At 43.2% G+C, this 22,284-nt stretch overlaps 1 protein-coding gene across 1 annotated transcript in view; it reads left to right on the top strand.

The window, feature by feature from the left end:
• usp45 (ubiquitin specific peptidase 45) overlaps positions 1-22,284 on the top strand; it is a 177,638-nt gene that overhangs the window by 122,191 nt on the left and 33,163 nt on the right. The window contains exon 9 of the mRNA XM_084336888.1: positions 19,758-19,845. Within this exon, the coding sequence (XP_084193014.1) occupies positions 19,758-19,845 (88 nt within the window). The remainder of the gene's footprint in view (positions 1-19,757; positions 19,846-22,284) is intronic.

Raw genomic sequence — 22,284 nt, 5'->3', positions numbered from 1 at the left:
ACTGGAACGTTGGTGCCAGGACAACAGCCTGCTCCTGAACATTGGTAAAACCAAGGAGCTGATCGTGGATTATAGGAGAGGACAGCAGGAGACACACACACCACTGATGATTAACGGGGCTACCGTGGACAGGGTGAGCAGCTTCAAGTACCTGGGGGTCCACATCTCAGAGGATCTGACATGGTCAACACACATAGACACAGTAGTAAAGAAAGCGAAGCAGCGCCTCTACCACCTGAGACAGTTAAGGAAGTTCAGAGTATCGGGGAAGATACTCCAGTCCTTCTACTCAGGAGCTGTAGAGAGCATCTTGACCGGAAACATCACTGCCTGGTATGGGAACAGCACGGCACAGGACAAGAAGGCCCTACAGAGAGTGGTGCGCTCAGCCGAGCGTACCACGGGTATTGCGCTACCTCCCCTGCAGGCTCTATACAACAAGAGGTGCAAATCCAGAGCCTGCAGGATAATGAAAGACCCCCACCACCCCAATAACAGCCTGTTCCAGCTGCTGAGGTCAGGCAGACGCCTGCGAACCCCAGCTACTAGGACGGAGAGGCTTAGGCTAAGCTTCTTCCCCCAGGCCATCAGAGCCTTGAACAATGAACATTGAGAGACACAGAAACTGAACTATCCACACACAAGCACACACAAGCACACACACGACACGCACGCTGAGCACGCTCACACACTAGCAGCCACTTTAACACTCATGCCGCACACACGCACACTTATGGCCAGAGGAAAGGCCACTTTAAATTAGTAAAACAACAGGAACAGTGTATTGCACTACTAAAGCTACCTAGCATGTCCTATATGCTCTGTAAATACTATGTACAGATACCGAGATGGCACACCATGTTACCTGTTTATTGCACTGTTGTTTTTATTGGATTCTATTATATGTTGTACCACTATTTTTATTGGATTCTATTATATGTTGTACCACTGTATTGCACATCGTCGCGGGCAAGACCAGCCGCATTTCATTGTATACCTGTATGCCGTGACAATTAAAACTCTTGACTTGACTTGACTTGACTTGACTTATACATTTCCTCCTTGCATTTTTTCTCTTCCCTGTGGCGACAAGTGTTTATACCTGAATGTGAAGAACCTACCTACACACACAAACTGTAGGAAAGTGAGCCGTATGTATGCCTGAGTATTGTCTGTACCTGAAGAGTGAATGGACGACGTTGATGGTTGACCATGAGCTTCTGTTGACCCTTTGACAGTTATTGTGAGTAACTGCTTGTGGCACTCTGGTGGTTAGCCCTTTCAGTCCGAGGATTTACTTCACTCTGGTGGTGTCTCAGCTAGGCTTGGGCGGTATAATTTTTTCCTTACCGTCATACCTTTCTGACATCACACCCCGGTATACGGTATATGACGGTATGACTTTCATCGGAGGGTGGGGGGGGGTTGCTAAGTTAACAATATACTCGTTATCACCATACATAAAGATTTTCCGGGAGTAAATACTTGATATCTTAATCATAACCATAGTTGCAATTAGGGCTGGGCGATATGGCCAAAAACGTTATCGTGATAAAATAATACAATTATTTTCATATAACTCGATATCGATAATTATCGTCGATATACATTTCTGTCAAGTTTAATTACCTTCTTATGGCCGGCGCCGACGGGCTATTCATAGACTCACTTGTTTTGCTGCGATAGAACCAACGAAGAGTCGAAGACGTCATTACGAGACGAGTTGGAGCTGTCGCGTGTCGAGCCAACCCTTTGAGAAGCGTTGTGGTCCCGGCTTGAATTCTCCATGAATGTGTCCAAGTCCATAATCGATATAAATCCATTTTGTTATATCCAACACAGTCTGAATGAATGTTTCTTGTTATTATGCCGCGTGATTTCAAACCACCAAAACAACTGAATGTCTCGAGTTGATGTCGTCATCAGTCCGCGCACATTCTTCTACGCAGTAATCACGGCCCAGTGCATAGATTATTATATTCCACCAGGGGGCAACCTACCGCCACTGGATCATATTTATGCATGTTGTTTGGTCCAAGCTTGGAAAATCGATATATCGAAACTTTGCGACCACGTTTCATGTTTATTTCGAGGAAATAATTTATCGCGATGATTATCGTTATAGTTTTATCGCCCAGCCCTAGTTGCAATACGTTATAATGAAAAGGTCTCGTTATCTTATGCATTGTTTATACATAAGCAAGCACTCATTAATTTACATCCACAACATAACTGTGGTATCATCGCCTCAAACCTATTGTTTCCCTTATACACGAGTAATCGCGATGGCGATGGGATCACTGGGGATTATTCTTTTTGGAGTACCTTCTGGCTAAGGTAAGGTCCATTCTATGTCTATTTTACCGAACCTGAAACAGGTTTTTGTACCGATCAGTGTCGTATTTTACCGGACCTAAAACGTGCTTTTGGTAACGATCGCAGTTTTGATTAAGAATGATGCAATATGCTTATATTGAAACTAGGGATGCTCGATATTGGCTTTTTTACCGATACCGATATACCAATATTGTCCAACTCTTAATTTACGATACCGATATCAACCGATACCGATATATGCAGGGTTTCCCCCCCCCAAAAAATGGAATAATTTCAGCTAATTAACATTACATATTTCTTGTTGTGGAATTAACACAACATTATGCATACTTTTGACAATAAATAAAATCAGAATTTGTTCTTACTTGCTTACCTGGGTAAATAAAGGTTATAGAAATGTAAAAAAATTAAACCGATACCGATATTTTCCGATATCACATTTTAATGCCGATATCGGCCGATAATATCGGTAGGCCGATAATATCGGACATCCCTAATTGAAACGCTTTGACATTAGGGATCAACCTAAACGTGCACTTTCTTCAACCTCAAACCTAAATTCCTTAGCGACCCGTGTTACCAACATAAACAAACTGCACAGTGCGCACATACGAGACACAAAGATATGAAACGATATACAGAACAAATGACGTATAACGGAGGCTGAAATGAGACCAATGCACAAACTCACGACAGTACACATACAGACGCACAAAATTTTATCTGCATTGATTAACTGATAATCAAAACCCAGCTGAAGCCGTTAAACCCCTGTAGCGAATCACCGAAGCCAATACGCACACACAATCAGTCGAACTGGAAGGGTTTACCAACCATACACTCCTGGCATTCATAACTCAGACGATTATCCATACCAACGTCCCGTGTTCTAAGAAAAGATATCTGGACCCTCGTACGTTCATCTTCCATACGCTTAACCATAACATAACTTACTTACCCAAACAACATGTTCCCGAGTCCATATTCACGCACAAATCCGTACTCTCAAAACGTTAGAAAAACGCTCCGATACCCGAATCCACAATCATCCGATGTCTGGAAGTGGACCCGTGGTCCATTCGACCTTAACACTTTCTTTGCCACGCTTATGTACATCCTTATACCATCCTCTGCCAGCTCTATTTGTCTATGGAGAAGTTCCCCTTCTTTGCAGGGCTATAACTTTTTAAATTGTATTGCTAAATTGACATTACTATGGCCCATTCAACATCAATTATCTATCGTTCAGGATGTAGGAACGTTATACTTTTTCATTCACATATTCATACTAAAATACGGTCTAAAGTATAAATATGTTTTTATCGTTTTCTGCAGCATTCTGCAGAACGTGATTTATAGCCCTAAATGCATTATATTGATGATCAAATACAGTTTGATAGCGATCGGTGCCAGATAAAAAAATTCAAATGGACGTGCTTTTAGAAGTTACTACTTATCATCTGATGTTGACCGGATGGGGGGGGGGGGTCGTTTATAATTCTGTGGCCAACGTTAGATGATTCATGTAATGTGGGTGATATGATCATTAGAGCAGTTTGTATCGAACACGGTAAAAATAAACGCTGAAACTTACCCCAGTCTCCTCGGGCCGTTGGGCGATGAGCGTGGAGCAAAAATATTCCTATTATGGGATGTTGAAATATGCGATCCATCTCCAGGTTGTATAATAGTATATACGTCCAAATCATGTTGTTTATCGAGTTATTGGTAACGGATCGCTATCCATTGTGTCAAGCTCGAGTCCCGGGACCTATAGCGAGTGCCCGGAAGTAATATGGGTGATCACCACTTCATCCACATGACTTCCTGTTTGGCGCTTCTGCCGATCGGCCACCAGATGGCGCTCTTGAACCGCTAGAGGATTGAGAGGAGCTCAGAACTGTGTGTGAAGGCTGCAGAGGGACGATTTAATTTTTAGAAAAGCGGATAAGGGTGCAGGAATAGTTCTCCAAAATAAGAGTACGTATGTGACTGAGATTATGAGACAATTGAATGACATGGAGGTGTATACCCAGTTAAATTCAGATCCAGTCTTCCGATTTTCTACGGAAATTAAAACAGTCCTAAAAAGCCTCAGATTAGCTGAGGTAATCACTGAAAATGAATTTAAATTTATGTTTGTAGAGCACCCAATTACGCCTATCATTTACACCTTACCCAAGATCCATAAAGATCTAGTTAACCCTCCAGGTAGACCTATAGTCTCTGGCATAGGCTCTGCCACAGAGAAAATATCGCAATATATAGACGCACATATTAAGGATTTGGCCTCTTCACAACGCGGGTATTTAAAAGACACTACTTCCTTCCTGAGTGGGCTTCTAGTCTGTAATATTAGTCCCACAGACTTTCTAGTTACAATGGATGTAGTCAGCCTGTACCCTAGCATTCCACATGCTGACGCGTTAGACGCATTGAGTTTTTATTTAAACTCGAGAGCAGAATTACTCCCCTCCACAGACGCGCTAGTTAGACTAGCCGATCTTGTGCTTACGAGGAACTACTTTAGATTTCAAGATATATATTATTTGCAGAACAGAGGACTCAGCATGGGCTCGCCAGCTGCAGTGAACCTTGCTAATCTTTTTATGTCGAAATTTGAATTAGAACATGTTTTTAATAATAACCCGTTTGAGAAACATGTCAAATCCTACATGCGCTATATAGATGACCTATTCTTTATTTGGTCAGGTACATCGTCTGAGCTCCATGACTTCCTTGAATATCTCAACTCTTGCAGAGTAACGATAAAATTTACTTTGAAGTTTGACTTACAAACGCTACCCTTTTTGGACGTTTTAATCAACAAAGCCCCAGGTGGGACTTCATTACATACAGAGGTCTTCAAAAAAGAGACAGACAGAAATTCGTTCCTACATTTTTCTAGCTACCATACCCCGGCTTTAAAAAATAGTCTTCCTTTCAGCCAAATACTCAGGTATAAGAGAATCTGTGACACGGAGGTCAGATTCAAGGCCCAAGCCGAAACCCTACGGGAGAACTTTCATGACAGAGGATACAGTGCTATATTAACAGCTAAGGCCCTGCACAAAACTCAGCAGATTGACAGATCCTTGTTACTAGCCCCTAAGAAGAAAAAGGTACACTCTGACAAAGTGGCCTTTGTGTCTACTTACAGCCCGATTACTAGAGACATACGTACCATTGTCAATAAATACTGGCATATTTTACAGTCAGATCCTATAGTTGGAGCGGCGTTTCAGCATTCGCCCAATTACTATTACAAAAGACAAGCGAATCTCTCAAATCTGCTGGTGAAAACGGATTTTCCCAAGGTACAATCTACTCACTTTATGTCTTAACATCCCAGATGGGAACTTTCCCTGTCAATCTTGTGTACATTGCCAAGGGATGATCAAAGACAAAAGTTATACACACCCAAAAACGGGCAAACGGTTATCGGTCAAAGGGCGTATTACCTGCAACTCCTCCAACATAGTGTACCTGCTGAAATGCCCTTGTGATTTTTCATATGTGGGCAAAACAACGAGACCATTCAAATTAAGAATCAGTGAACATAAGTGTTCAATCAGAAATGCAGACGTCAAATCGGCGGTAGCTAGACACTTTAATTCTTGCAAGCATGCTGTCAAAGATCTCCGTTACATGGGTCTAGAATTGGTACATAGGCCCGCCAGGGGAGGTGACAGACATAAGCTACTTTTGCAAAGGGAATGTTATTTTATTCACCTCTTTAATTGTATAGAACCAAGAGGTATGAATGAAGAGAACTTGTTGACCTGCTTCCTTTAAAGGGTTTCAAGTTTACTTTTGATTGTTTATGGTTTATTTATAAAAAAAATGAATAAGGTATTAGAGTGTATCTAGCTAGCCATACATAATGGCGGACGTATTTACCCAAGGGTTTTTATGGTTTATTGTTTATTTATATAAAATGAATTAGCCATTAGAGTGTATCTAGCCATACACAATGGCGGACTTATTTACCCAAGGGTCTCTGGTTTACTTTTTATTGTTTATTGTTTATTTATAAATGAATAAGGCATTAGAGTGTATCTATCTAGCCATATATAAATACAGACTTATTTACCCAATGGGTTTCCTGTTTAGTTTTTGTTTTTGTTGTTTATGGCTTATATAAAATGAATAAGGCATTGTAGTGTATCTATCTAGCTAGACATACTAGATATTTTTGCTACTTTGATTTAAGTTTTTTGTTTCCTGCACAATAATTTTAATTTTAATTTTAATCTTATACCTACATTTACCATCTGTATATTGTGGTAATTTTGACTTTAGTTTTTTCATCTGGTTTCCTCTTTATTACGAGGCTCAAAAAAAGAGTTTGACTGTAAGCCAAAGGGCGGACTTATTTACCCTAGGGTTCTGGTCTATGGTTTATATTGAAAATGAATAAGGCATTAGAATGTACCTATATCTAGCCATACATATTAGATGTCAATTTTGGTTTTGTTTCTAGTATAACAATGTTATGTTTTTGTATCTATTATCTACATTTTGTATTTGTATATTTAGGTAATTTTGACTTAAGAATGGACTCTTGACTTCAAAGTACTTCCTGGGTCAAACTAGACCTTATAGTAATTCAACACACCTGTGGATGATGTCACTTCCTGCTGTTCTTGATATAAAAACAATATTGTCTGTGAGAACATTTGCTAGCCATCAACACTGAAGAAGGAACATTACAGTTCCGAAACATGTTTGTTTCAGGCTGCGATTAAATCTACCAAAATCTGAGAGTGCTGGTCCAAGCGTATTGCTTTCTTTCTATTATACTCGACGGGATTTCAGCACCCAGTGTTATAATTTGTGAGCGCAGTCTATCTTGACTTAAGGCTGCAGAGGGGAAATATGATTCCGATCACAGATTTTTGAAATATTGATATTAAAGACGAGTTAGGGCGTCCTCGGCAACTTTAGCATGGCTAGGAAAGACGCCTAAACACGTTTTCGGCACTTAAAGTGTTAAGATAGCGATACATAAACATATATGCACATACACACACACCTACAACTGAATGATAGCAGAATGATAACAAATGGGCAGCACATCCTGCAAACTGGGGAGGGTGCAACATTGACTATTGGTCTGTTATTTCTTAAAGTTCGCTCTTAAAACTCAGAGCAGAGGGTACCTGCCAATGTACAGTTTCCTCCCCCTCAAATGTATGTATTCTCCTGTATGTCATAAATGTATGGTTGCCACAGCACTATATATCTGCATGTAACAAATGTTATGAATTAAGATTGAAAATGAAAAGAAAAAAGGGGGGGGCCCTGATGTAAACAAGACCACAGTCTCTCTCTGGTCTGCATCCCCTCAACAACCATTGAGCCATACTGCATTGTACCCACTCTGCAATCCGCCAGCAAAACGTCCAACCAACCAATGAAACCTTTGCCTGCAGCTTGGGGGTAGTGCAATTAGTCTGCCGCACCGGGTGGGGGCGATGTGCATGAGTTCGTCCGCCATCCCAGCGAGTTCAGAGTTCAACATGTAGATGAGCAGATAGTGACGCGTCTGGTTGCCGACGCAGCCAGGTGCTGGGCGTGACGTTTAACTATAGTGAAAGAGCATGGCCAATGAAATTACAAGACCCCCATTCATGAAATAAGTAAGCAGAAGCAACTCGGCTGCGGTCATAAACATAGATATATATATTCCTCCATGATAAACAAGACGATAAATCCGCGTCACGCACAGGAGCAATACAAAATAGAAATCATATCGATAAGCATAGCTTAGAGTAAACAAAATGCACGATTTGCTTGGAGACGGCGACCATAGCGTCAGCACCCCGATAAACAGTGGAAACTATCTAAATAACAAAAAAAAGTAAATAAGGGGCGATATTCCAGAGCGACACACAATGTCCCAACATCACCCATCTAAGCACGGAGATAGACAGACAGTCGTGATGTTTAGTGTGTTACTCAAAGTAGACATGGATATAGGATAAACAGTGTGTGTTTTTAGATCGTTTTTGAATTTTTTTCCATTTTAATATCCTATACAATCTCACAGACCTCGTGTTACCATTGGAACTCATTCTGAGACCCCGAGAGTGCAATACAGGCCAAATCCTGCTAGGTGGCAGTATCGCCTACTCTTTGAAACCTTATTTCACACTGTGTGTTACATCTTATGATCCGGGCGGATAATTGGGCTTCGGGCATGTGAAACGGTTCATTCAAGCAACTTGGAACGCTTGGAACACACTTGATTCATATTTTGTGCCAATGCATGTCAGGGACCCGATGGACATCAATACTGGAAATCGCGATCAGACAATTGGAATATTCTTTTTGGAATAACCCCCCATCAAAGGTAAGGACTATCTGACGTCAATTCCACCTTGATCCTACAATGATTTCACATGGATCCAGCCGATCAACGTATGTAGTATTCAAAACGAATGCCAATGCTGGCGATCAGAGCATAAAAAAACGGGCACCGTGAATCCATCCATCCAATACTTGCCTGCTGGTATAGCTATGTCTGTCTGTAGTGTATGCGTTTACAGGAGAATAAGAATACAAGTGCATTGTGTGGCCAGAGTGTGTACGTATGAGTGTTCTACATCTGGGTTTATTCTGTCGCTGGTGTGTATACATGGTTTGTGTGTGTGTATGTGTCTGTCTGTGTGTCTTTACATGTATGTGGTTGTGATATTTGTCAGCCTTGGTCATGTCCATAGACTTGCAGTTAGTGATCTTCCTGCAGGCCTGTTCGGGAGCAGGCCCAGGCCCCCGTCGCTAGGGATGGCCTCCTGATCCCAGTCATTCAGCGTCGAGTTGCAATCCCATATTTTCCAAGATAATACAGCTGCACACTGCAAGTACATTACAGTTAGTATTTAGCTAGATAATACAGCTGCACTGTGCAAGTACATTACAGTTAGTATTTAGCTAGATAATACAGCTGCACAGTACATTACAGTTAGTATTTAGCTAGATAATACAGCTGCACACTTCATGTGTCAAGCGCAGAGACTCAATCGCATCGGCGACCCAAAAAATAATGCATGTGTGTGCCGCCCATCGCAAGTGTGTCGTTGCATGCCGAATAAAGACTTCTAAAAGTCCTGCATTATTATTATTATTATTATTATTATATTCAAGTACTATACATTACAGTTAGTATTTAGCTAGATAATACAGCTGCACACTTCAAGTACATTACTGTCTAATGTCATGTACAGACAGCATGTCTAATAGCCTACATCACAGCATTCTCTTAATGGGTTTAATTTTTCTTAACAAAAAAGGATCGGAATTTGATCAGGCTTAATATAGCCGATAACTGCTGGGATATCCCTGGCAGGATTTAGGTGACTCTCTGCTGCAGTAGGTAGCCAGGCAGAGAGAGACCCGTGTTTTCTATACCCGTCATCATCAATTCTACATGCTTTCGAGGAACGTCTTATAAGATTTCCTTGACAGCATATTGAACCTCTTGTTAATATTTGAATCACACTGTATGCGAGTTATACCGCATGATCTGTAGATTCTAAATCAAGTCTTTAAAATGTGTGCGTGTGTCTGCCTGTCGTGGTGCTGTGTGCCGGGGTTTGCCTTGTGTCTGGTACTAACTCATCCGGTTATTAATTGTGTTAGCACCGCAGCTGTTTGCGTTGGCTGGCGCCAGATTGGGAGCAGTGCTGCAGGGCCCTTCTGCCTCCCCCTCCCACCTCTGCCCCCCCCTCCTGTCTCCCTCTGCCTCCTCTGCCCTCCCTCTGTCTCCCTCTGCCTCCTCTGCCCTCCCTCTGTCTCCCTCTGCCTCCCTCTGCCTCCTCTGCCACCCCTGTCCCCCCTCTGTCACCCCCGCCTCTCTCTGTCACACTCTGCCTCATCAGCCTCCCTCTGCCACCCCTGCCCCCCCCCCCTCTGCCTCCTCAGCCTCCCCCACCTCCCTCTGCCTCCTCAGCCTCCCCCACCTCCCTCTGCCACCCCTGCCCCCCCCCTCTGCCTCCTCAGCCTCCCCCACCTCCCTCTGCCGCCACCCCTGCCCCCCCCCCTCTGCCTCCTCAGCCTCCCCCACCTCCCTCTGCCACACCTGCCCCCCCGCCCCCTCTGCCTCCTCAGCCTCCCCCACCTCCCTCTGCCTCCTCAGCCTCCCCCACCTCCCTCTGCCTCCTCAGCCTCCCCCACCTCCCTCTGCCATCCCTGCCCCCCCCCCTCTGCCTCCTCAGCTTCCCCCACCTCCCTCTGCCACCTCAGCCCCCCCCCACCTCCCTCTGCCACCCCTGCCCCCCCCCTCTGCCTCCTCAGCCTCCCCCACCTCCCTCTGCCTCCTCAGCCTCCCCCACCTCCCTCTGCCTCCTCAGCCTCCCCCACCTCCCTCTGCCACCCCTGCCCCCCCCCTCTGCCTCCTCAGCCTCCCCCACCTCCCTCTGCCACCCCTGCCCCCCCCCTCTGCCTCCTCAGCCTCCCCCACCTCCCTCTGCCTCCTCAGCCTCCCCCACCTCCCTCTGCCACCCCTGCCCCCCCCCCTCTGCCTCCTCAGCCTCCCCCCACCTCCCTCTGCCTCCTCTGCCTTATCTGCCTCCTTAGCCTCCCTTTGCTTACCTCCCCCTGCCCCCCCCCTCTGCCTCCCCTCTGCTTCCTCTGTCCCCCCCTCTGCCTCCCTTGCCCCCCCCCCACTCTGCCTCCCCTGCCCCCCCCCCCCCACTCTGCCTCCCCTGCCCCCCCCCCCCCCACTCTGCCTCACCTGCCCCCCCTTTGCCTCCTCTGCCCCCCCTTTGCCTCCTCTGCCTCCCCTGTCCCCCCCCCTCTGCCTCCCCCCCCCCACTTCCCCCTGCCTCCCCCTGGCCTCCTCTGCCTGATGGGGATGATGTGCTAAACCATAAAATTATAGATATTTGCAAGCATGAGATTGAATATGTCCTTCACAGGCCTGCCTCTATAATAAAGGCTACCAAATAAATCACACATGTGCCCCCCCTGCTCCCCACTCCTCTCTGTGTGTCAAAACACAGAGCGCAGAGACCGGACAGGGAGGTGTGTCCGTTGTGTTTGGAGGCAGATGGTTCCACCAAGCCACAGTTAGCCAGTCCAGGACTAAAATGTCAATGTATTACCAGCACATGACAGAGATGATCCAGTCCAGGACTAAATGTCAGAATATAGCAGCACACAGCAGAGATGATCCAGTCTAGGACTAAATGTCAGAATATAGCAGCACACAGCAGAGATGATCCAGTCTAGGACTAAATGTCAGAATATAGCAGTAGACAGTAGAGATGATCTAGTCCAGGACTAAATGTCAGAATATAGTAGTAGACAGTAGAGATGATCTAGTCCAGGACTAAATGTCAGAATATAGCAGTAGACAGTAGAGATGACCTTCGAGCAACATTGTACTATTGTACTTATTTTATGCCTATTCTTAAGTCTGCACGTTTACATTGCACTACTTTTATTGTCTTTTATCCCTATTCTTATGATTGCAATTTATGCATTGTTTTTTTTATTCTGTCAATTTGATCCCTATATTCATTTTATACTAATTGCCGTGGTGCACTCTGGACTGCGGCCCATGTGTGAAAAGTACTATATAGATAGTTATTAATATTTATTATTGTTATATTGTAGTGTGCATTGAAATGTCTAAAGTCTCGACGACATTGAAAAGGAGGGTGACCTCAATTGTCTTTTCGAGAATAAATAAAGGTTTGAATGAATAGTCCAGGACTCAATGTCAGAATATAGCAGTAGACACTGACAGTAGAGATGATCTAATGCAGTGTTTCTCAAACTCTTTGCTCTCAAGAGACCCATGATTTTTTTTGTCTTTGGGGACAAACAAGCACTTGTTTGTTGTTTATTGAAGCAGCTGAAAACACTAGTCTGCTAACATTAGTCTTCTCGAGGTCCACATATAACACGTCAACGATTAAGGCTTTAATACTATGAAACAGTATATTTCTACACCATACAGTTAGACCAAGAACCACCTAGCAACAACCCCAGGACCGGCACTGGTCCCCAGATCTGGGTCTGAGAAACACTGAGTTAGTATGCGCCCATTATCACATTCATCCATCCACAGAGTAGGAATATATGTGAGGACACTAAGGATTCCCAGAACATCCCATTCATCCGTCCACGGAATAGGAATATGTGAGTGCAATACTGCCCTACGAAGGCAAATGACAGTAACTGTATTTAGTGACAAAGAGAAAGAAATTACTATATATTATAAAATGTATCTTCTGTCCCACCAAAACTATTGTTGGCACAAAGGTAGTTGTTACCATGTACTATGTGTTAATTTGATAAATGTTGTAAATACAGGAATCTGAGTGATCTAACCTCATTGGACCCAATGGCCCCACTTCATCACCCATTGGACGTGGTACATAACGCGGTACATGCCGCGGTACATGACACGGTACATGACGCGGTACATGAACAATTGATCAGAATTTTATCAACATCGTAATATGACTCAATAGTGCAATATACAAAATCGCAAAGACTATACTATTTCAATATTTGTTAAAGGTGAAATCCATTCTGAATTGAGTATTGTGGTGCTGGGATCAGACTGCACGAATACAGCCAGATTGTTACAGGATACCGTCGGGGGCGACATGTTTCCAGTGCAGCCATCAGGAATGATGATATTTACCTCTTGTACCATCTGGTACCAAAAGTCTACCATTGTCTAGTCTGATGACAATTCCTGCGACGTGTTCCTTGGGAGTTCATTTTATGCTCATTTCAAATTCCTTTATCATTTATGAACATAAATGTGTTATACCTGCCAAGAGACCTATGCATCCCAGACAACACATGTCTTTCACCCATATTTACTCACTCCCCATGCTTCTCAGAATGTACTGTTGCCTCAATGAAAATAAGGATGGTCACCGGCCAAATAACTGCATTAAAAATTATTTGGTCATTTGGACACTGCTGCCATGACAGCATGTAGTCCAATAATTTCCCCTTCCATGCAAAACATCCCATGGTTTTCATGTTTATTCATAATTCTTATGTATGAGGAGGATAATAGACTTTAGATACTAAATCTGGAATATGGGCTAATTTTAATTTGTATGAGAAACGTGAGCATTTGTTTAAGATTAGCCTAGTTTTCAGGGGCCATGCGAGGACACACACCATGTAATCAAACCATGCGTTCAATCCACAAGACCTTTGTTGCATCTTGCGCATGTCATCCCCTTCTCTCTACCCCTGATCCTGTCACTAACTGTGCTATCCAATAATGCAGAAATGCCATAAGGAATGGGGGGAAAGAAACTAGTATGAATAAACAATAGAATAAACTAAATAACGTGAACAATTATTACCAGTGATGTCACAAAAATACATTTAGTTTGGGGTAGCCGCACAGATGGAAGCCGCAACGGGTTGATGTCCAAACCATTCATTAAAATTAAGTCTTTATTGCCATATTGATTGTAATGTATAATATAAGCGATGGGGCATACAGACCCTCACCTGCACCTTTGTTTTTATATTCAAAGTTATGACACTATTATACAAGGGCACCGTCGCTGCATCCCGAGTTTGGCGTGATTGTGGTTGGTTTAAAGCAGCAGTTCTCAAACTATGGGTCGCGGGTAGGTGACAGCGCATTGGCAAGATATTTTATTTAAATTTTCTAATTTAAATTTTCTTTATTTTTTGGCAACATATTTAGGCTAATATGCCTTGTTTTATAAATGTGTATTCAGATTCAGATTTCTTTATTCACCATATTGTACAGGTACAAATGGAACGTGATTTGACATTTCAGTGCATGATTGATTTGTTCACAAATAGGAACAACATAATAATAATAATGATAAATAAATAAGTGCAAAACAGGACAGAACAGTGAGACAACAATAAGACAGTAAAGTGCAGTGGTAGGTGATAACATAGTACTGTAATAAAATGTTCGAATAAATGTGCATGATCAAGTTCAACAACGTGTGCTTTTCATTTGATATTCCTTAATTCCACGTTGAAATTCCGCAATACATTAAGTGTGGGGTCGTGGTTTGAGAACCCCTGTTTTAAAGAAATACAATTAAGCCAGAGTGTTTTTTTCCCCCTATAGTGGAATGATAATCAGCCAGACCTCTTTCCGGCACTGGCGCACAGCGCTAACCTAGTGTGGAGAGAGGTCTGGCTACACGAGACTATGACACAGCAGGATATGATGCTGTGATAACCTAATCTGACATGGTGACCATCGTGAAAGACGATGTGTAGTCTGAACCAAGTGTTAGGAAAACATGTACAGGGGGTGCAGATCCCCACAAAAATCATACATGATCATTTTAACATGTTTTCCAATGAAGATTTTAGTGATCGACACAAAAATGATCATTCCCTCTAATATTGTGAATCATATCACAATTGCAATATCAGTCAAATGAATTGCAATTGGATATTTTTTCCCAGTGAACAGTCCTCTCAGTATACTGTATTCAGCGGCTGTGTGGCGCTGTGCAACAGGTTGCAGGAGCTCTGACCCTGGCCATCCATCTGCCTCCAACATCTGTCTCCTACATCTGCCTTGGCCAGAGACAGCCAGGGACAGACTCAAGGAGAGCCTCTGCCCTCTGATCAGTCAGCCGTTAAGGGCCAGGATGTAACCACTGGCACCGTCTCTCACCCTGACGCGTTTTACACCTCGTTGGCTTGTTCATTAGTGGGGGCCGCTGATGTGCCCAGTGATGTGGTGGTTAAAGAGTAACTAAACACATGGCCATTATGCTGCCCCCTGGTGGCTCTGCCCCACCCGTCTGTGATGTGCCTCTTTTCTTTCCTAGACGGACTTTGAGAGTATCTCTAAAGAGGTGCTCTGACATCACAGATCGGTGTGTGTGCAGCATGGTGAAAATATCAACCACAAGGGCAGCAGAATGACAGTAAATCTACCATGTGTTTAGTTACTCTACTATACCAGTCTTTTTTTGACATGTGGATTCTTCCAAACCCTTCCTTTTTTATAATTCTTTATGGTTACTGATTTTTTTTTGTTTGTTGATTCACGACTGCCATATGCTTTGATTGTGTCTGAAACACCACACACTGTAAACCCATGAAATACCCATAGAATTAACATCTGACTAAATGCCATGCTTAACATCTGACTAAATGTCATGCTTAACATCTGATTAAAATACCTAACATCTGACTAAATGCCATGCTTAACATCTGACTAAATGCCATGCTTAACATCTGACTAAATGCCATGCTTAACATCTGACTAAAATGCTTAACATTGACTAAAATGCTTAACATCTGACTAAAATGCCATGCTTAACATCTGACTAAAATGCTTAACATCTGACTAAAATGCTTAACATCTGACTAAATGCCATGCTTAACATCTGACTAAAATGCTTAACATCTGACTAATGCCATGCTTAACATCTGACTAAAATGCCATGCTTAACACTTTGAATGCCCATCACGAGATATCTCTGGTTATCAGCCCGCCCCCTGAATGCCCATCACGAGAATTCTCGTGAATTTCTTTTTATTAGCGATCTGAATTCATATTTTATCAACGAGTCTACCGTTGGTAAACCAGCCTCATCAGGCGCTCAGATGTGGAAAAAAGCGCCCCCTATCGTCTCCCAGATGGTAATGCACCCTTTTGGATTGGACTCAATGAAAATGGATGAGAAAAAAAAACTCCGGAATCCACAATTTACTTCTCACGCATGTAACCGGAGCCGATCAGATTCATTGTGGACCCTCAGTACAGCGTGTAATATGCGTTTTACAATATACACGTTGGATCAATAAAATTATTGATTTTTGGAATGGCGATCAGGAATTGGAATAATCCATTTGGATACCATCTGATCTCAGGTAAGGAATCTATTTGACCAGTCTTAGGATAATCAGACCTGTTTTCACGGAGATATAAGCTTTTCCCCTATGTGATATGGCTGTTTGACTGTGCGAGCGATCAGGAACTAAGAATTGATTTTCAGGTCGCGGCACCAGCGTGCATACGTACACATATACTATCGATAATCTAGCGTTTATTTGAAAACGATTCATAAATAGGCCGAAAAATGACAACGTTCTAGAATATTACATTACAGGGTGTTTTTTCCCTTGAAAACGAGGGCTTTTCAAAATGCTATAAAACGGAAATGAACAGATAAAAAAACAATCCGCTTCGACAATGTTGACTGGAAAATGAGTCATTGATAAGCGACGGGCAGATTAGACGCATAGCCATAATTTAAAACATAGATTAGGCGATATTAATGCTAACATTGAAGTGGATGGTGGGCATTCAAGCACTAAATGTGCGCCCCGTGCTGGGCACTGAAAGTGTTAAAGGCCCACTTGCAGGTTAAACCCTACTCTTCAATTATGGGTAGTTTACATCATTGGTATCTAATTTCATTATTTATTTTTTTCCATTTGACGCCGGAAATTCCACTTAGAAAGGGTTAAAAATGTCCACGCATGAATAACATGTATGGAGCCAATCAAAAAGCTTATCAGACGCTATCAGTGCCGTGACGTCACTGAAGGTAACTTTCCCCTACTTCTCATCCACTACAATGGAGTTTGACGAGTGCAGAAAGCCATTTCCTTGATCCAAATGGACGCCTTACAAGACGCAAATGCGTTTAATCGTCAGAGAGACTTTGATGGACCAGCTACAACTGCATTTTTGGTTGAAACAAGGTAGTTATAAGGGTTTTAATGTCGTAAAAAAATAACTACATGTACCACTAGGCAGCCTGTTGTTCAGTATAGCAGCGCTATTGGTCTGTTAGGCTGTCGCCTTATGCCCGTCACGGGTCATAGTACCAAGCTGGCTATATGGCTCTGGCTAACGTTACCCCGCTAACGTTAGCATTATGTCTACTGTCGTGAACCATTTTAAATCGGGGCATGTAAAAGGGTTTCGGGAACGAGTAAAATGTGCAGGTCCTCTTCTCAGACCTGTGGGGCAAAGCGCTGCACGCATCATGCTGGCTAGCAAGCTACACGTCACGGCATGTTGATAGCACGATAGTAGCCCCTTTCATGATTGATGCACTCGGTCACGAAACGCGCTACCACGATAGCTAACTAACGTTAATGTTACGAGCTCAAACACCTTATAACTACTACTACTGTCGTGTCCATAAGTTCCCTGGCAGAATACTTTGTTTGTGAGGACAAAGGTATACAAAGAGGAGAGAACCATTTTAAATCGGGGCATGTTAGGATTTTCGAGAATGCTGGCTAGCAAGCTAGCTAACTTAGCTACTAACGTTATATACACAATATGTACAACGACACAATGATTTACATTAGTATATTTACAAATATGGTAACGTGGTTGTGGCTTTTACAAATAGTGGTTAGCTTTAGAGATAAATGGCTATGATCACGGAGCAATAGTGTTAGGTGAAACAGATACTAGCTCCTCGGCTAGCCTAGTAGTAACAAGAAGGCTCTCTGCTTCCTGCCACTACCTGCCTGTGATTCTCAGCGCCCCCTGCTGCCCTGTACCTTGTGTGATGTCATCATTAAGATGACACGCGCACGTTATGAACCATGGATTAAAATATCCATGTGCGTGGTGATTGTGGTTGGGCGGACACATTTTTTGATAAAAACGCTAAAACTGGGTCAATTTCGAAAAAAAAATTCCCCTCTTCATGAAAGTCACCGTTGGCCTAGTCACATTGTTTATTGAACAAAAATACAACATGCAAGTGGGCCTTTAACATCTGACTAAAATGCTTAACATCTGACTAAAATGCCATGCTTAACATCTGACTATAAGGCCTAACATCTGACTAAATGCCATGCTTAACATCTGACTAAAAGGCCTAACATCTGACTAAATTCCATGCTTAACTCATTGACCGCCATGCATTAGCCTCATCCTGTAGGAGCTACCGCCAGCGCTGTAAACGGTGGGAGTCACCTTGTTTGCAGGGCTATAACTATTTAAATATTATAGCTATATATGCAATACTATGGCCCATTTGACATAGAGTATCTATCCCGAAGGCGATTCAATGCGATCAGGTGAATATCTTGATCTACATTACAAGTAAACTCCGCCCGGATGACTTTCAATGACGCACACCACATACACAGAGTCAGAAAGCAAGTGCGACATCGGCCGCATACCACCAGGCGGCGGTATCAGACTGTTGCGATTTCAGACACATTGCCACACAGTACCACAGCATACCTCGATGATTTATGAATGGAAATAGCGAATAAAAGAAATAACGATCCAACATTGTGGACAGCAACGCCTACAGGTCAGGTCTGGGCGCTTGCTCAGCGGAGGCAGGACTTGAGGAAGGCAGCGTGACCTCCCACGCGCTACACTTTACCAATGAGAGCCCTCGCTGCCAGGTGAGAAGAGAGCCACTGGCTGTCGCCGCACGTGTCGGAGGAAGCGTGCGGTTACTTCAGGGTTCCCTTGTACCGACCAGTAGGAGAACATGCGCACAACAACCAGGTAGGGGAGGGGGGGGAATTGGCACAACGACTCAAATTGGGACGGGGAGAAAAACAGAAAAAATCTGAGAAAGAGAGATATAAAAATTTAAAATAATCCTGGCTCACAGTTGTCAATAATATTTTGCACTGCTCTTGTGTCGTTCAGTCCTTGCATTCTTCAACTTTCAACCCTTATGGTACTTGTTGACAAGACTATAGTGAGTGACTATAAAATAGAATAGAAATCCTTTAATAATCCAGAGGGAAATTTGGCACTACAGATCGCTCACATTGAACGACAATAAACATTTAGGTAGTCAATAGGACTAAAATAAGAATAAGAATATAATAATATTAAAAATAAGAATAAAATACTGGGACCTAGACGTTTGGCTTCCCACGCGGGAGACCAGCCACACGGGTAAACACCAGAGACGGAGGCACCACATTCACCCACGGAAAGTCCTTGGAATGGGATAATGGCCCATTGATTTCTCCTGTCCACGTTTGATTCCTTTGTGTGTGCTGCTGATTGGTTCCTCTGAGCTGGTCTGTTTACCAGGGCGGGTGTATACCAACAGATGTTTCTAATAATTCATTTCAAACCTTTATTTATTCTCGACAGAGACATTGTGGTTTTCTTAATGTTCAATGCTGCCAAGGCTTCTTAGGAACTGGTCAAAACACAAATGAAAAATAAAGGAAAGGAGAATCAGTTTAGAGATACTTAGACACTGAATAAATAAAGAGAGATCAAATTACATACTGAAGCAGGGAGATTTGTGATCATTTGACAATAGTCATCAAGTGATGAACAACATCATTTCTGTACCAGCATCAGTTGTTTCTGACCTCTCTCTGTCTCTCTCTCTCTCTCTCTCTCTCTCTCTTCTCTGTCTCTGTCTCTGTCTCTGTCTATGCCTCTGTCTATGCCTCTCTTTCTCTAGGGCTCCTAGGTTTAAAGGTTATCAGCAACAGGACAGCCAGGAGCTTCTCCATTACTTGCTAGACTCCATACGAGTGGAGGAGACCAAGGTAAGCCTGCACGCATACACTCACACATACCTATGCATACATACATACCACACACACATAGACAAGACAGACAAACAACATCATGGAAAGGCCTGTACCTCATTGGCCACCGTGGTTGTCAGTCACACTCATATGAGGGGCTACAGCAGAGAAACGTGGTGGAGGAAAACAATGCAGAAGGCCATCAATAAGGCATGAAAACAACTTGCATATAGCCAATACCGACCAATTAAAATAAGCTGTGATCAGCTCCAGTTCCTATATCTGATTGGGACATCCCTAGTTCTAAATGCAAACTGATGCCTCACCCAGTTTGACTGAATACATGTGTTTTGTATTAGGACCTGGTTTTCCATCCTCACCAGGTAGAAAAAACACTCATCAAATAAAGAAAGCAGGAGGACCGGCAGAATGTTGAAGTTATGACAAGTTCTGATGTCTTGAGGGTCATGGTGCTGGTAGTTCTGATGTCTTGAGGGGCATGGTGCTGGTAGTTCTGATGTCTTGAGGGTCATGGTGCTGGTAGTTCTGATGTCTTGAGGGGCATGGTGCTCACCTCAAGTCACTCAGGACCGCTGTGAAAGACATCATGTGAGATATTTGTGTGTGTGTGTACACCGGTTAGTGTGTACGCGTGCGTAGGCCAGGGTCTGCTCTTTGCTCGGCTGGCCAGTTTTGTCTTTTTTTTTTTTTTTTTTTTTTATATATTTTTGCACAAATCTTACAAATATTCAAAGATATCTTTCAACAGCATAATATGCAAATTCCAATTTTTTTTTTTTTTCTATAGACGTATAAAACATACAAAAGACTTATACAGACATACCAAAAACAGACATGGAAATTATAAAAAATACTTACAAAAAAAAACATTACTATATGTGCATATATAACCAAGATGCATATACGTTAATGCATATACATACATAATACAATATAAAGTATAGGTACCATCAGGTCAGATCCCATTTTTCACCTTCATCATTGATAATACTGAAACCCCACCTTAATCATTCATCCCCAGACCGTTCAGTCAGGTGTAGAAAACTGTCCCATACCTCAGCGAAGATATCCTCTCTTCCTGCGACTCTATATGTCACCCTTTCATATGATGCTGTCCGGAACATTAGTTCCATCCATTCTTTAAAAGTAATATCAACAGGTGATTTCCAATGTCGTAATGCAATTCTACATCCTGATATCATGGCCATTCTATACCACATTCCCCGGTATTTAGGCAGTTTAATCCCTTTCGGTACTATACCCAAAACACATGCCATTGGGGCGTTATTTATCTTCACATTCAGAACCTTACTTAGGAATATCACAATTTGATCCCACATTTTCCGGACCTTCTCACATTCGTATAGCATGTGTAGTAAAGTGCCTGTCTCCTTCTCACATCTCCAGCAGATGTCACTGTCCCTTAATTTCAGTCTGGCCAGTTTACTAGGCGTCCAATAGCTTCTGTTCAACACTTTGTAAAAAATAAGTTGTGATTGCGCCTCCCGAGAGAATTTACCCCATTTGGACACCAGCTTCTCCCACATTTCCTCAGTAATATCCTCACGTACATCGTTCTCCCAGCTCAGCCTCAGACCCGCCAACTTGGGTGCATTGTATTCTCTTATAACATCATAGAATCTTGACGCACCGCCTTTCCTACGCCATCCTTTATAAAATATTTCTTGAATTGCAGTAATCGAGCCACACTTTGGCCCTCCCATTGATGACGATATACAATGTCTAATCTGTAGGAATTTATAGAAGTTTTTATTATCTATACCAAAATCCTCTTTAATATCCTCAAAAGGTAAAACCCCATCTTCCCCGGCTATATCACCTAGTACATGTATCCCCCTTTTGCCAGTTTTGTCTTTTAACCTTATGGTGCCATGTTTGGCAAGTGCAGTGTCATCGTCGTCCCCTTGTGTGGCAATTAGGAGGCCCTGCAGCGCCCCGTTCCATGCTGAACCGGCCCCCGTGGCCCCACCAGTGGCCCAGTCAACCCAGGACGAACGGGAAGCGGGTGTGAGGAGTGGTCAGCCCCGGGCCTCACCCCCCCCCCCCCCCCCCCCTCCTGGTCCCATTCAGACTTGTGAACACTGACAGTTGTGTCACTTAGAGGACTTGCAAGTGGCACGGCGGCGTCATTGTGTGATCTTGGGAAACACACAGCTGCTGAATGAGCTACCGGGACGGCCCATTGTGCTTGGGGGGTGGGGGGGTCACACACGCACACACATACACGCACATACACGCACACTCATCAGTCCCCCTCCCAGATCCAATCAAGGAGCTACAGAAGGGGGGGGGGGGGGGGGAGCCTGGCCTATTCATTCACCCAGACACACAGACAGTCACATTGAGCTTGTGAAATTCATGAGTGTTTTTTGTTTGTTTGTTTTCTAAGAACAGAAGCTCACGTAGACATTCTGC

This window comes from Notolepis coatsorum (genome assembly GCF_963971535.1).
Source record: "Notolepis coatsorum genome assembly, chromosome: 19".
NCBI lineage: Eukaryota > Metazoa > Chordata > Actinopteri > Aulopiformes > Paralepididae > Notolepis > Notolepis coatsorum.
Note: the sequence above shows the minus strand (reverse complement) of the source record. Positions and strands in the feature narration are given on the sequence as shown.